This window comes from Amorphotheca resinae, assembly GCF_003019875.1.
Source record: "Amorphotheca resinae ATCC 22711 unplaced genomic scaffold M430scaffold_6, whole genome shotgun sequence".
NCBI lineage: Eukaryota > Fungi > Ascomycota > Leotiomycetes > Helotiales > Amorphothecaceae > Amorphotheca > Amorphotheca resinae.
This window is the reverse complement of record NW_020194476.1, coordinates 1,208,647-1,223,102: the sequence shown is the minus strand read 5'-3', so window position 1 is coordinate 1,223,102 and position 14,456 is coordinate 1,208,647. Positions and strand designations below refer to the sequence as shown.

The following is a 14,456-nucleotide window of genomic DNA, read 5'->3' as shown; positions in this document are numbered from 1 at the left end:
CGGCTGGAAGCCGCATACGGATATATATAACGTTTCAAATAACGTCTTCAAAATTCCCATATGCACAAACTGCTTCCATAGAATAGAAAAAGCAATTTATGCCCCCCTAAAAAGCCGCGTTCTGTCGTGTTGCTATGGTACCAAAAACAGGGTTATTCTAGAACAGCCAGAACCCGCCCCCGCATTGACACCCATCACAATTACAACTACAACTACAGCTGTACGCGATTTGATTGCCCGATTCGATGGCTATGCTGGCTGCTATTCTGAAATTCATCAAAGATCAGAGCAAGTACAGGAGTAGTCTGGAAACAGGGGCAGTCTAGATAGGAACAGGAGCAACTTAGGAACTGGTCTGAACATACTCGCCATCGTGACGGTTGTTAAAGATCAGTCTTTGAGGTTTGTCCTTTGATTACATTCTGTTCACCTTGATTTCTGGTGAGAATTCCATTTACCCGGTACTTTGTATATACGTGCCATGAAAATAATATATACAAGATTCGTCATAACGCCTCGCCAGTCTACAAATGAAGCTTCCAAAATCCGATCTAGATCGACGCAAAACAGGGGAAAGGCGCCTTTAACTCTTAATGTCTACTAACATCTACTTCGCTATGGCCTTGGACGCCGCCAATTGCGCTGCTTTCTGGAGCTGGGCCGACCTGAGCTTTCTAAGATAGCGGAAGAGGAGAACGAACAATAATTCCATGCTGTTTCCAATGAGCATGTCTTCGCTAATAGAGGGGGCTATTGAACTTACCGCTCTTTCGTCATCATCAGGAGGCCTTGGACAAGAAGGCCTTTCGATATCTGCGGACCAATGCCCTTAAACAGGCCCCAGAAACCTTCGTTGCTGATAATGAACTTCATCACCTCGATGAAGCTCTTAAACGGCTTCCCTTCCCGAGCTGGGGGTGGCTTTGATTGAAGCCCAACTTTCGCAACAATCAGGGGTTGGGTTGTAATTGTCGCCAAAGATTTTGACATTGCTCCGAGCACTAAAATTCGTGAGTACAGGAGGACAAATAGGGGAGACGAAATACGCACCAAAAGCTTCCCAAGGTCTGAGGCTGACCTTGCCCGGGAAAATAATATCCTTCAGCCTTTGATATGCGCCGTACGTGATGGCAGGGTTGACGACGAGCACCAAACTGGCGTTGAGACCCCTCCAAAGGCCAGTCCACCCATCCTCACTGTTAACAACATCGCGAGCTGTATCAATTATCCCCTTCTTCTCGCCTTTGCCCTGTGTTTGCTGGCGGGTGGTGATGACGGCCACGGGAATGGTGAAGACCTGAGCTATAGCTCCCGAGACGGCCCCGAGGGACAATTCGACCGCTGTGCTAGGAGGCGCAGGAACTTTTTGTGATGAAAGGTAGAGGGTTCGAACAATCGAATACCAGTAGAAGTAGGCAAAGTTGGTTGAGGCGACCCCGATGAGGGAGCCGTTGATACCGGCGTACAGACCCGAAATCCCCTCTTCAGCAACAATCTTCGAAATGGCATCCCATGTCGAGGTGTAATGGGTAGAGTCAACTCCCGTCGGAACAGAATCTGTTGCTTTGCGCTTTACTTGGACTTGAAGACGGGTCTTGACTCTTAGGAAGGATAAGAAGATCAGCGATGAATCCTCTTGATATATACGTTGGAAAGAGCACTCACATGTCCAAAGGATAAACCAATGCATTCGCAATGACTGCGCCCGTAGCTCCCGCGACTGCAAGACCCCAGGGAGGAATGGCCTCCACCTTTGACTGTCCGGCCATGTTTGGAGAAAAAAGGTTGTACTGGACTCCGTCAAGGAGAGCTTGAGATGCGGGATGGAGCTGTCTGGGGCTGCCGTGGGGATTGGCGCACGAGGAGCCGAGGCAACGTTTACGATGGCAAATGCGGGGCGGGAGGTTGGGAAGAACAGAGGTAGGAATAGAGATTTCTAGAAACAAGCAATGGAAAGAGGTTTAAACAGGAAGATCTGGAGAGGGAGAAGGGGGGGGGCGGTACACATGTATATGTATATGTATATGTATATGTATATGGATGGATGCCGACGTGTGTATAGGTATAATATATATGTGTATGGACTTGATGGGTATATCGCGGTTCCCCGGGGAGGGGTGAAGCGTGAAGCGACGGGGGTGGGACGGTGAAGATGACGGGGACCTCGGTCAAACGTAGCTGGACCGTAGCCGTAGCCGGACCGTGCTCCGAGGCTTCAAGTATCGATCGTTATTCATTCTTGACCGGTGCTTATTGCTGAGATATCCCAGGTGGCTGTTGATCAGAGAGGTGCAGCGCTTGTGAGGCTGTTAGGGCGGTTGAAATCTTACTATATCGCTATTATTGACTTGATATGTATTATGATTTCCGGGGAGGCGGAGCGTTCAATTTTCATACTATCTACAGTAACTTTTCTTTGCCTCGTCTCGCAGTCTTTCCAGTATCGTACCACGTCAAGGGCAGAAGGAAACCCACCTCAAAAATCAGAAAAAATCCCCAATAAAAATCCCATAAAACATGTAGGCGGTCTCTATTTCCATAAGCATGCTTCGTACGCAGGAGGGATCCATCTAGATCTGAAGAGAATCCCCACACGGTCGGACCGCTCATAGTAACGAAGCAGCATGGAAGCTGAAGCTCTGGTACAAGCAGTCTCCCCCTCTTTCAGTCCTTTGACCGCGGTCTTTCACTTACACTACGTAGGCAGCTGAGTCCAGCGTGGACAAGTCGCTCACCAAAGATGAAGCCTTCAAGAACGCTGTTCTGGCCGCAGAGCTGTACATGAAAGCCGTCAAGCAGGCCAGCAATGATCACGAGAGGAAGAGGCTCCGTGCCAGGTGCGAGCGTTTACTCTCAAGAGCTGAGGAGATCAAAAAGACTGCGCACTGGGAGCCGTCCAAACGCCTCGCGGTCGTCCTCAAAGCCCCGTTGTCAGAAAGGCCGATCACTAGGAGCGAGGAGATCATTTTGCTCGAGGGATCAAAGCTCTATGGCTGTATCTTTCCTCCCTGGACAACTGATCCCGAGGACTCTATATTTGACCAAGACGACGATTTATATACGTAAGCCCCCGGGTATTCCTCAATGGATTTTATCTGAAGATCTGTCTCTTTAGAGATCCAGTAGATCTAAAATTATCGGACGCCCAGAAAGAGATATTCGCCGGATGGAGAAGGCCAAACGAGAGGTTTGGCCTCCCTTCAGACGGTAATCACGCTGCGGAAGCTGGTCATGATGCACTTCTAATGGATGCTGCTCATGAAATTGATCTGGTTCAGGACATAACAACCGACTGTTCTGTCGTAGCCAGTCTCTGTGCCGTTACAGCGCGCGCTTCGAAAGGTCATGGCAAGGTGATTTTTCTACCTCGATATCCTGGGTCCTCTGCTAAAGTTACATCTCAAGCTGCTTGCCTCTATAGTCTACCCTTATGATAAGTCCAACCTTCGGCCCCGGGTTTCCAAGAGCGGCAAATATATATTTCGTCTCCATTTCAATGGGTGTTTTAGAAAGGTAACCATTGATGATCGACTTCCGTCTTCAAATTCGGCACGTCGTCTCCACGTGATAGATCGAAGAAACCCTCAGCTACTCTGGCCCGCACTGGTCGAAAAGGCTTATCTGAAGGTGAGGGGTGGCTACGACTTTCCGGGCTCTAATTCTGGCACAGACCTGTGGGTGTTGACCGGTTGGATTCCTGAGCAAGTATTCCTTCAAAGGTGATTGATTACATTCCTCTGCCCCAACAGTGATGCGTTATTGCTAACACCAGCCATGTAGTGATGATTTACAGCCCGACCAGGTGTGGAATCGGGTCTTAAAATCATTCGGATTCGGAGATGTCATGGTGACATTGGGAACGGGGAAACTGAGCTGCAAAGAAGAGAAAGAACTGGGTTTGGCTGGTGAACATGACTACGCCGTCCTAGACATGAAAGAGACTGGTTCGCAGCGCTTGCTCCTGATCAAGAACCCATGGTGTGACGGCATGGTGTGGAAAGGATCCCGTATAGAAACACAAGATGAGTCGTCGTCGGAGCAAGCTTGGACAAGGGACCTCAGGGAGGCACTTCCACAAGAGTCACCAACCACTCCTGGGACCTTCTGGATGAGCTTCGAAAACGTCGTGCAGCACTTTGAGTCTCTCTACCTCAACTGGAATCCAGGACTTTTCCGATGTCGACAAGATCACCACTTTTCATGGACTCTCCCTGCGATGAAGAACCCTGGCTCCTTTACGCACAACCCCCAGTACACGGTGAGATCTGATGTTAAAGCAACGGTATGGATCTTACTCAGTCGGCATTTCGCTACGGCGGAACACGATATTGTGAAGGGGAAGTCCTTTACCTTGGCGGATGCCTCTGGCGCCCTCGGCTTCATCAGCCTCTATGTGTTCAAGGCAGATGGCCGCAGAGTTTACCTGAGCGATGATGCCTTTCAACGCGGAGCATTCGTCGATTCCCCCCAGACTCTGGCGCGCCTTGAAATGTCTCCATCCACACCATATACCGTGGTCGTCGCACAACATGGTCTCCCTCTGCCCAAATACTCCTTTACACTCTCAATATTCTCACGAGTACCACTCACGGCTCACCCCGCAGTCGATTCTCTATCTCACTCTATAACCCAGAAAGGATCATGGACCGTTCGTACCGCCGGCGGAAACGCAAGCGCCCCGTCCTACCCTACAAACCCACAGTTCAGTATCTCCATCCCCTCCACCACCGACATTACTCTTCTTCTCGAGAGCGAGAAACAGGAACTGGCCGTGCATGTAAAGATGGTCTGGGCCCGCGGAGAACGCGTCACGGCCGTCACGGCGCGAGACATACTCGGCGGCTCCGGCGATTATCGACGCGGTTGCGCCCTGGCTACCATACGCAACGTCGCGGCCGGGAAATATACGATTGTCTGCTCTACATTTGAGGCAGGGCAGACTGGGGATTTCACGTTGCGGATCGGCGCCATGGTGCCGTGTGAGGTTAAGCCCATATTAGCAGAGGAGGCAGGACGTCTGAGTCTACGGCTCCCGGTCCTGGTCTTTCAGGATGGCGTTGATAGGATGCTAGCCCCCTTGGTGACGACGAGGATAACGAGACTCAGGATTGTTGCGCGGTGTAGGAGTGGCGGGGTGAGGTCGAGACCTTTGCTAAAGGTTTCCCTGGAAAGGGGTCAAGGACCTAACAAGACGATTCTGGATGTCTCTGAGAATGGCGAGTTCAGTGATGCGCCTACGGGGATCAGAACAGCGGACCTTGATGTAAGTCCTGGTATGAGCCACACTGGGGGACTGTGGGTAGTGGTTGAACGCCTTGGTGGAAGGTTTAGTTTAGATAGTGTGGACGTGGAGATCTTGAGTGATAGTCCGCTTCAAGTGGGTGTTTGGGGAACTGGAGATGGTTAAACTCTGCAAACCTCGAACGCGGAGTATGGTTAATCATGAAATTTGTTTTGATTGTGAATGGTAGCCAGGTATGGATGAACGAGATATTGTATCTCAGGCCAATGACGGTTGATATGCAACTTGAAGCTCGAAGCCGCCCAAACTAATAGAACCACTGCCACTGCCACTGTCTCTGATATCCCATGCTCCCATACTCCGAAATTAATCATCAACTCATCATTTAACATCCCTCAAAACACCAGCCGCTTGTGAACGCCATTTGGTATTTCGCCCCCCACAACAAAATTGCCCATTGTTCGCCTAGCACATTTCCGACCGAAAGGTTTTTGTTCAATATTAACCAAAGCTCGAAGTGTCAAACCGGCTATTGGCTGCCGGTATCCATTATCGACCAATTGTTATACTCGGACAAGGGATACCGAGCAGCGAGAGGAAAGGTCATGAAGTTCCGCCTCGACGCCGTCTACCTCTGCTTGGTCCTTCCGGTCTCTGCGACAGCACCTCTCTCAGTTGAGGGTCATCTTTGTCCTTATCAACATGGTGAACTCTCACATGCCTTCGATAATACGTTAGCTTGACTCACAAGCAACACTTCATTCTCCTAGAAAGAAGGGCGAGCTTTACAGCATCAACCAGTGAACCTACCTCTGAAGATTATCGGGCCGTGGGTATTTGTGTTCCCTATCGGGACAGAACGGGCACACATAACCTGGCGAATCATGGACCAACCCATGTCTGATCATCTCATTTTTCCTCTTGAACCCCTTTCCGCCCTCACTCCGAGGGCAGCCTTTGACGCTGCAGTAGTGTGGTCGATTTGAGGAGTGGACGTTCGCATGGGAATTCAAAAGATACTAATCCTGCATTAAATTCTGAAAGGACGCTGTATATGCGGGAGGAGGATGGATACTAACCTGTGTCTGAAAAGGCTGGGCGGTGCACCCTGGATATGTACACTGATAACCGCCTACCTGCGGATTCGTAATCCCATCAATACTCATTCGATCGATCGCCATGGCAGGTATCGATCCTGGTTGTTCTATACTAAGGTTTTTGCTAAGGGTTTCTATATTGCCGCTACTGTAATCCCCAGCGCTTGCGTACGGAGACACGTCGGCTTGAGACGGTTTCTGATGGTTATTAGGATTGTTATAGTAAGAGCCGGCAGCCCGGCCTGGTGACGGCAACTCTCGAAAAAATGCATCATTTGGCGACTTTGGAGGTGATCCCTGGCCCGGAACAGCTTGGAATCTAGGAGCTCGTGTAGGTGGGGACTGTGAGAAGGTTGAATCACCCGTCGCAGCAGTTTCGGGGAAATGGTTAAGATCACGTAGGTGTGCTGAAATCGATGGTAATGTGATTGAGCCAGCTCCATTGCCATTCGAGAGGCCTGATTTTGGAGAGTGTTGACGAATTGGTGGCAGCTCACCGGCAGGAGATGTCATGATCTCCGTTTTAACTGTCGCATCCGGTGAAGGCTGTGGGCGGGGCGCACCCACATAAGAGGCAGTTATTGAGGGTATCGTCGGCTTCGCATCCTCCATGGGCTCCCCATCTGTTGGATGTCCGTTCAGATCAGGAGCTATAGCCCTAGTTGTCGATGTCGCCTGCGCAGGTTCAAGGCGCTCCGGAATTGCTTGTCTCTCGTGCTCCAGTGCACTAGTAGCAATGGCTGCAAGCTGGCCGACATGGTCGACAATGTCCTTCTTCTCGGCAGCCTCCTCCTTCAAACTGACTTCAAGCCCCTTTACGCTGCCCTCTTCCTCCTCATCGGGGGGCAAAGGCGATCGATGCAGAATATCCGGCCACCTTCCATCACCCATATAGGAGGCTAACACACCATCAGCTTGGCTAGGCTGGCTCTTTTGTCGGTCAGAAGCTCTGCGGTTGGGCGGGTCGGGGGTAGAATCGGGACTGACTGGGGGGAGAGGGACTGCCGGCGGAGGACTCGGCGCAGGCTGGAGGTTGACACTCATGGGTCCAGGTGGAGGCGTATCGCGCAGGCCAACATCGTCCGAATGGTATACGTCGTCGTCGGCAGGATTTGGAGGGGATTGTTTTTCGACAGTGGTCATCCTTTAAGGGTCCGGGGGGTCAAATCGCCATCGAAAGCGACGGGGGACTCGCTGCGGTGGGCCGTTGGCAGGTATACACACAAGCCGAGAGGAGAGCGCGGGATTCGAGGAGAGGGGAGGGGAGGGGAGGGAGAAGAGAGAGAGGATCACAGCATAGCAGGTCAGGTCGAGCAGGATGAGGACGATGCGACAGCTGGGGGGGGGGGTTGAGTTGCACGACGAGGCGGTTTGTGAGGGCGAGAATATGGGATGGGGGGTTGGTATCGCTCGATAGGCGAAGGGATGGGACGGGGTATCCCGTAAGGGAGAGGGACGGTTGTTGATATAAGGTAAATATGTAGATATATGTAAATATGCCGACACCTTTGAATACGGAAAATATGGGATATACGGTAATTTGGGGTCTGTGGCGTGGGGGGTGTGGTAAAATATATGTGGGCCAGCCGGGTCAGGGTGCAGGGCGGTTGGACAAGGTGGCGACTCCGCCTCAATCATGGAGGCTCTTACTGCATATTTAGACCATGTATTATCTTTCGGTTTACGGGGGTTTTTTACCCAAGGTATTCTTTGCCCCGTAAATCCAGGTAGCGTCCTCCAAGAGATCAAGACGACAATATCATCTCCTCCTCCTCCTCCTCCTCCTCCTCCTCCTCTTCCTCTCCTCCCCTCCCTCTCACCATCTCTCACCATCCTCCTCTCACCACTCCCGAGTCCAGCTTACACGCGCACCCAGTCCAACCAACGTGTACCCGCGCACAGCCGTGGCCACAGCCGCATCGATTGAGGCGTCGAGCCGCATCTGCATCTGCAATCTGCAGTTCTTCATTCGTCGACCACGCGAGAGCCAACAGCGCTGCGGACGGGATCCGTGAGCTATTTACCTGATCAGCCCGTGTCTCGCTCGTATCGTCTGACCCTGATCTTCACGTCCAGATTCCAGTAGTTATCCCTTGCGCGAATCGGGGAGTCGGCCAGTCCACTTGCGCCCCCCCACGCAGCTAGTCATTTCCGTCTGGCCATTCGCAATTTCTCCCCGATTCAAGCAATCTATGGTCTCGAGCTCTCTGGGTAATGGAGACTGTGTCGCTCTACTCTTCAGAGTTCCTCTGCCTACTGTATCAACACGCGGGTTACAGTACTGAATTGGTGGAAGTGGATCTGTTCAAGTGATCGCGATCCTCCGCAGGATAACCTTATTAGATTCTCCCTCGCTAGTACCGAATCAGGCTGGGACACATGCTTTCTGGATGCTCGCTAGAATGCACGGTATCAATCCAATACTGTGATTCTGTTGCTATCCTACGTCTATCAAACGCCGAATAGGATGTGCCTCCTAGCGCTCTACTTATACATGCTCTATTGGCTCTTCCGGAAGAAGTTCTTCTGTATCGCGTTCGGCACAACTTCTCAATGGTGGCCTGACGAGACCATTGAAGAGGAAAGTACCGTAAACCAACAGTATAAATCCCAGAACCTGGAGCCACTTAAACGTTTCCCATCCGAGAAATAATGATGCGATCCAGATGAATAACGTCCGGGACGTGTCGATAGTCGATCTGGATGTCGCACTTACAGTCCTCGTCACTGACAGTCCAAAGTAGTTAAAACCCCTGATACAATAATTAGTAAAGTCCTTGAAAGGAGATGAATAGATAGACGGCCTACCCAATACTGATCATGATCAGGACGCTCGAAATGGCAATACTCCTGTATTGAGTGATTTCTCTCCAAGTTTCCACCACATCGAAATAGCCATACCTCCCTGCTTCTGTCCTTCCAATAGCAAGATGCAGGATAATCATTCCCACAACAGTGATCGAAAAACCGAAGACCCCTTCCCACCCCACGACTTTGAGGGGTTCCAAAGCATATTTCTCCAATATATGTTCCTCCAGGACGAACTGTGATGCCGTGAAGATCTGAGCTCCAGCAATTAAGAAGACGCCAATGATGGCTCGAAGAGCCTCCGGTGTTCTTGCTTCCCTGGCAACAATAGTAACAGCCTCCCTGGCAAGCAGAAGTGCTGAGGGAGCCGCCTTGGGATCCTTATACAAGGCCCCAGCCAACCCTACAATCCCCACACCGAGCACCACGGTGACCAGTGCAAACCACTGGAAGAGGTGTAACTTCCTCCGCAAGAAAATGACACTGAATAGCCCAACAAACAAGACCAAAGCTCCTCTCGTCATCTGGTAAATAGATGGGACCACAAACAACAACCCGACATTCATAAGGGTCGTCCCGCAAATATCGCAAATGGCAGGAAGAGACAATAGCAGAACCCTCCACCCCTCCAACGGTATTCTGTCCTCAACATTCTGTTCCAATGGTTTAGCGGCTGGGTTTAGCGGCGCAGTGCTACGTATACTATCGGCATCATGGTCGTCGACGACTCCATTCTCTGTGCCGTTAACAGGCTGATAGCCATCTGCATCTGGCGCGGAGCCCTTGGTATATCGTCGATAAAGGGAAAAGATACCGACGAGAAGCCAGCAGCCCATCTCTCCTATGAACATTTGCGCTGTTTGGACAACAGGCTGTTCGAACATCTTGTGTTTTTTCGGATCGGGGTCATCGCAGTCGCGAATGCAAATATTGTCCTGGATTACTATTAGCAAAGGACTGCTTATGGATAGGCGATAGATGTACCTGGTATTTGGTGAGGAGGGTATTGCAGACGCCGGTCACCAGCATCAAGGTGACCAGCAGCGGGACGAGGGCCTTGACAGCCATGCTGATGACGAGCCTAGTCCTCGCTCTGCCGGGAAGATGGGATGGGCGTGGTTAAAAGAGCGCAGCTCCTAGGTATCATGAGCGTATTGTAAATGGCAGGAGGTGAAAGACAGATAAGAGGTCGATTAACGTGTTCTTGTGCGTGATATGTAGATGTGTAATGGATCGGGGAACGGGGAATGTGGAATGTGGATACTGTATCCCTTGTTCTTAGGCCGCGGCTACCGGGGCTATGAGGCGGCTCAGCGGTTGCCAAGGGCCTGGACGCTGCTTACTGGGTCGGCCCACAATTATTCCGACGTTAGCCGTGCCCAGGGTACCTCGGGCAAGGTACTTCCTATAGGTACTCCGGAGTCCTGTGGTCTGTATCATAAAGGAGAACAAAAGAGACCTATGTATTATTGAAACTACTGTACCTAATTCAGTGATCAATAGTGTGTTCAGTAACGATACAACGTGGTAATCCAAAGCTCTTACTGGATTGGACACCCTCAATAGCCTTTGTCCCTTTGTCCTTCCACAAAACTCACGATACCAGCACAAGCAACCACAATACATGCGAGGGCCACGAATAGACCCGTACTCCACGGCGGACGCTTATGTCGATTTAACCCCACATGAATCCCGAAAGATATTCGATACCGTATCATCAAAATGGCGAAATCGAGTTTCCACATGGCGGTGGGAGGCGAATACCTGTCAGTGACGTCTGCCATCTTGGTAATAGGAAATGAACGGTGTTCTATCCTCCGGGATGCTAGCAAGTTCAGCTTTGATATCCGCGGGACCCGCTCTGGGAGGGTTTGAGATCCTATTAGTCTGAACCATCCACAGTTGATGCCTCCAAGCCTTAGAACACCGATCTCATTCCTTCCGATCCTAAATTGAAGTAAGTAGTATAGGTAGGTCGCGGAATCGCCATCCCAAAACCCGTCAAGCAGAGGTGTGCATTCAAGATCTGGGAATCAAGTTCAATCCAGATTGTTCGGGAATATTCAACATCATTACACGTCGGCTTACACATGGCTGGTGATGCATTGCATAGCAATAAGAAATGCATTCCGCCCCATGCTATTACCAAGAGGGACCAAAGATCAACGTTAGATGTGGGGGCCATGTCCTGAAAGGAAAGACAAAAGCACAAGGAGAAGAAGGTCTTACATAGAGAGTATCAAAAGTCCATCGGAGTGGCAAAAAATTCCCAAAACATGATTAAGAGGTTTTGTGCTTTCCCCCAAGGTAATGTTTTGGTGAAAATTGATTACCATTATCAAAAGTGGTCGTACTGAATCTGGCGTCCGATTTTGATGCATCATGATTTGGTCTTATCTTCGTCTGAGACTTGATTCGATATCCTTTGGATATTGTAATTCCTGGTGTGGAAATTGGTGGGTTGGCCCCAAGTATTTGCTGTTCTGGTTCTCCCACCGTCTCTGGAGCGCTCTGGTGACGAGCTTTGGTTCCCTATGGCCTATTGAGATTCCCTGAGCCCGCCCTTCTAGTGAGGTCCTCGCTGGGCAGCGAGCTTCCCCGTTTTGAGAAACCAGAGGAGAACCTTCATGGGTTGATGCGTAGCTTGCAAGAGACGTATATACTTAAGCTTCTATGAAAAGTATCAACAAATACACGTGCTCTTTGTCTTGTTGTTTTTTTGGATCACTTATTTTCCTGATTATACTGTACCTAGGGACAACAGAGAGGTTATCATACCCGAATCTGACCTGAACGAAATCTGCTCCAGCATCCTGTTCGGAAAGGTGAGGAGAGCTGCTTTATTGGCATGAGTTCAGGTTGATAAGGTACGATAAGGTGCGAGGCAGTTGTACTGGCGAAGAACCTACCGGCATGAGGTAAGGTATGATCTGCTGAAGTGACCCCACAACACCAAAAAGCTTTGGCTAGGCGGCTGCTTACTAATCACACATATCTACAGATGCTCGAGAAAACAGAAAAGAAATCCAACAATCACACCATGACTACCACCACCGAGGCAATACTGCCGGCCAACAACGATATTTCGAATATCCCACAAGATCTATCACACCCCCCGCACCTGCATCACCTGGCGGCGTCCGTTCTCCACAACCTGCAATACCAACATGATTGGACCTCGTTGTCTGTTCATACTCATTCAACGCTGACCGGTCTGCCTCTCCCTCGACCCGTGGTCTCCGGTCTGCCACCTAAAAGGGCCTATATACATCCTGATGAGCAAGTAGAGATTCTGAAAGCGGAGCATGAGGCTGGCAAGCCCATTGAACAGTCTCCAGAGCAGGAATGGGTCTTGCCAAGTCACTGGGAAGAGAAGTGGAGCTTGGCGAAGTTGGCAGCTATCTTCGATGCCCTTGAGACTGTACCGCCAGGCGACAACGATTCACACGAGGAACAGGCAAATGTTGTTGGGCGCCAATGGCGAGGCAAAAATCGGCAGAAGAGGCTGCTCCTTGCCACGTTGCACGATGATAGCACTGTCGTTTACTACATCATGCATGATGGTATTGTCAAACCCAGACAGAACTGATACCTGGTTGGGATGAATCACAGTGAAATTCGACTATACAGAAAGCCCGCAAGCCGCAAGCCGCAAGCCGTGTGCTCGGCAGGCCACTGCATGGCTTGACTATAACTTGGGCTTCGACAGAGACCCACGCCCCAAAACCCGACATGGGAGTATCAAGAAATGGATAGGGTTGTATGGGCAAAAGGCAGAGGAACATGTTTACTTAAATGCTCTGCGAGCTCCTACGTACCGGTGGGTGGAGAGTTATCCAAGGGTTGATTTGCCTTGCGGAAGTGCAAGCCAGGTAGCCGATTATGCCTACGTAGGTAGGTTTGTATGATATATCGAAATCCAAGTCTTTCGCCAAGACTGGCACTTAATTTGTTGGTAATCCTAAAGCCTCGTGGATCGTTGAAATTGAAATTGATGGTAGGCCTGGCTGGCGTATATCCACCTCTGTGCTCCAGATGAGACTCCTTGGACGGATCTTGATTTCACGGTCATTTGGTACAGCCAACAGGCTGCAACGAGGAGGTAAACCATGAAGCCCATGCTGTTCAACGGCACGGGAAAATATAATCTTCATTAACCTGATAGTCGTCTCTCTCAAACTCGCTCAAGATCTCACATGCCACCGAGAACGCCCCAGATATGCAGAAATGCCCTGTCCTGACTCCTTGTGAGAAACCTTCCCAGCGGGCTCCTTGTTTAGCCCTTCGTTCCCTTCACGTAACATTACACAGCAATTCCGCCTCCAAAATATACTTCCCTTCCTTGTATTTCTCACTCGGCTCAAAGGCTTTGTCGTATTTCCATCCTACCGTTTCATTGCACTGCCGACATGTTATGTCCCTCACGATGTGTCTCCCGGTGGTCATATTCCTCTCCGAAGCTTCGCCTGCGGTGACGTTGACGACGGTGCTGAACAGGTAGGCCTTGCCGTGCTGGCCCCGAAAATTCTGCGGCAAGCAGTTAGTTGTGCCCCAGGAGTGAAACGTACGCAGGGGCGCGCATTTGAGGGGGGTGGATGATGGATACGTTAGGCCGGACAGATCGGCCTACACCAACATACCCGGCTTATGATGTCCTCATGATTAGCCAGATGAGCTTTGCAGTTCTTGCAGCCATAGATCTTGTTGCTGTTCAGGTAGACGTTGTATGCTAGACCCATGATGGAGGTCGGCACCGCACTGCGCAAGTTGCGCAGACTTGAGGACAGATGTTTTCCCCTCTGTGTTGTTCAGCTCGAGCTGAGATGCCTATCGCTTGGACGCCGAGCTGACTTGATCGACGAAGCTGCCAGAGACGCACTGTTGCCCGCTGGACTGTTCTATGGCTGGATTGAGATAGGTGGTTAAGATGCCCTTGAGCAAGTGGGTACTTGAGTATTTGGTTGTTGTATGCAAAGGGAGTTAAGTTGGAGGTGGAGTTGAAGGGGGAGGTGAAGGGAGGTCGGAGTGGGTGGGGCTCCTCTCTTATCGTTGTTGCAGCTGATACGGTACTGTAGCTGAGGCATGTGCGGTACAACGAGTGCTTATATAAGCCACCCAGCATCAACCACCAGAACCGGGTTTGCTCGAGCAGCAGCAGCGCAGAACAGGATGTGCCAGGTAGTGGCAAAGGATTCAAGGGGCTCTTTGGGCCCCTTCACCATGGAACTAAATAGGTGGTACTAGTTGCTCTCGTCACTGAAGAGCCTCACTTCAAGTCGACCTCATGTTCACTTCTATGCCATGTACTG

General features: G+C 50.7%; 8 protein-coding genes across 8 annotated transcripts; 2 read left to right on the top strand and 6 right to left on the bottom strand.

Moving 5' to 3' along the window:
• Positions 1-607: 607 nt before the first annotated feature.
• Positions 608-1,769, bottom strand: M430DRAFT_101487 (hypothetical protein; the record flags this gene model as incomplete). The annotated part of the gene is made up of 4 exons (XM_024860713.1): positions 608-713; positions 764-1,001; positions 1,051-1,601; positions 1,666-1,769. The coding sequence occupies 4 exons, from the start codon at positions 1,767-1,769 to the stop codon at positions 608-610; spliced, it is 999 nt and encodes a 332-aa protein (XP_024720948.1).
• A 629-nt stretch (positions 1,770-2,398) lies between these two features.
• Positions 2,399-5,534, top strand: M430DRAFT_42253 (hypothetical protein). The gene is made up of 5 exons (XM_024867542.1): positions 2,399-2,642; positions 2,704-3,062; positions 3,116-3,353; positions 3,406-3,719; positions 3,781-5,534. The coding sequence occupies exons 1-5, from the start codon at positions 2,625-2,627 to the stop codon at positions 5,405-5,407; spliced, it is 2,556 nt and encodes an 851-aa protein (XP_024720947.1). The 5' UTR covers positions 2,399-2,624; the 3' UTR covers positions 5,408-5,534.
• Positions 5,535-5,845: 311 nt separating this feature from the next.
• M430DRAFT_101450 (hypothetical protein) lies at positions 5,846-6,423 on the bottom strand (the record flags this gene model as incomplete). The annotated part of the gene is made up of 3 exons (XM_024860708.1): positions 5,846-5,963; positions 6,053-6,261; positions 6,322-6,423. 3 exons carry the CDS (start codon positions 6,421-6,423, stop codon positions 5,846-5,848), a joined length of 429 nt encoding a protein of 142 aa, XP_024720946.1.
• A 2,404-nt stretch (positions 6,424-8,827) lies between these two features.
• On the bottom strand, positions 8,828-10,215 carry M430DRAFT_101850 (hypothetical protein; the record flags this gene model as incomplete). The annotated part of the gene is made up of 3 exons (XM_024860749.1): positions 8,828-9,092; positions 9,148-10,082; positions 10,132-10,215. The coding sequence occupies 3 exons, from the start codon at positions 10,213-10,215 to the stop codon at positions 8,828-8,830; spliced, it is 1,284 nt and encodes a 427-aa protein (XP_024720945.1).
• Positions 10,216-10,603: 388 nt separating this feature from the next.
• Positions 10,604-11,308, bottom strand: M430DRAFT_276130 (hypothetical protein). The gene has a single exon (XM_024865671.1). It carries the CDS (start codon positions 10,929-10,931, stop codon positions 10,707-10,709), a length of 225 nt encoding a protein of 74 aa, XP_024720944.1. The 5' UTR covers positions 10,932-11,308; the 3' UTR covers positions 10,604-10,706.
• Positions 10,716-11,407, bottom strand: M430DRAFT_276126 (hypothetical protein). The gene has a single exon (XM_024865670.1). It carries the CDS (start codon positions 11,330-11,332, stop codon positions 11,066-11,068), a length of 267 nt encoding a protein of 88 aa, XP_024720943.1. The 5' UTR covers positions 11,333-11,407; the 3' UTR covers positions 10,716-11,065.
• A 779-nt stretch (positions 11,408-12,186) lies between these two features.
• Positions 12,187-13,145, top strand: M430DRAFT_35075 (hypothetical protein; the record flags this gene model as incomplete). Its single annotated transcript, XM_024866672.1, has 1 exon — positions 12,187-13,145. A coding segment is annotated over one exon (550 nt), but the record flags the coding sequence as incomplete, so codon positions are not given.
• A 295-nt stretch (positions 13,146-13,440) lies between these two features.
• On the bottom strand, positions 13,441-14,165 carry M430DRAFT_139945 (hypothetical protein; the record flags this gene model as incomplete). Its single annotated transcript, XM_024862637.1, has 2 exons — positions 13,788-14,165; positions 13,441-13,674 (listed from the first exon to the last, which is right to left on the bottom strand). The coding sequence occupies exons 1-2, from the start codon at positions 13,884-13,886 to the stop codon at positions 13,441-13,443; spliced, it is 333 nt and encodes a 110-aa protein (XP_024720941.1). The 5' UTR covers positions 13,887-14,165.
• Positions 14,166-14,456: the final 291 nt, after the last annotated feature.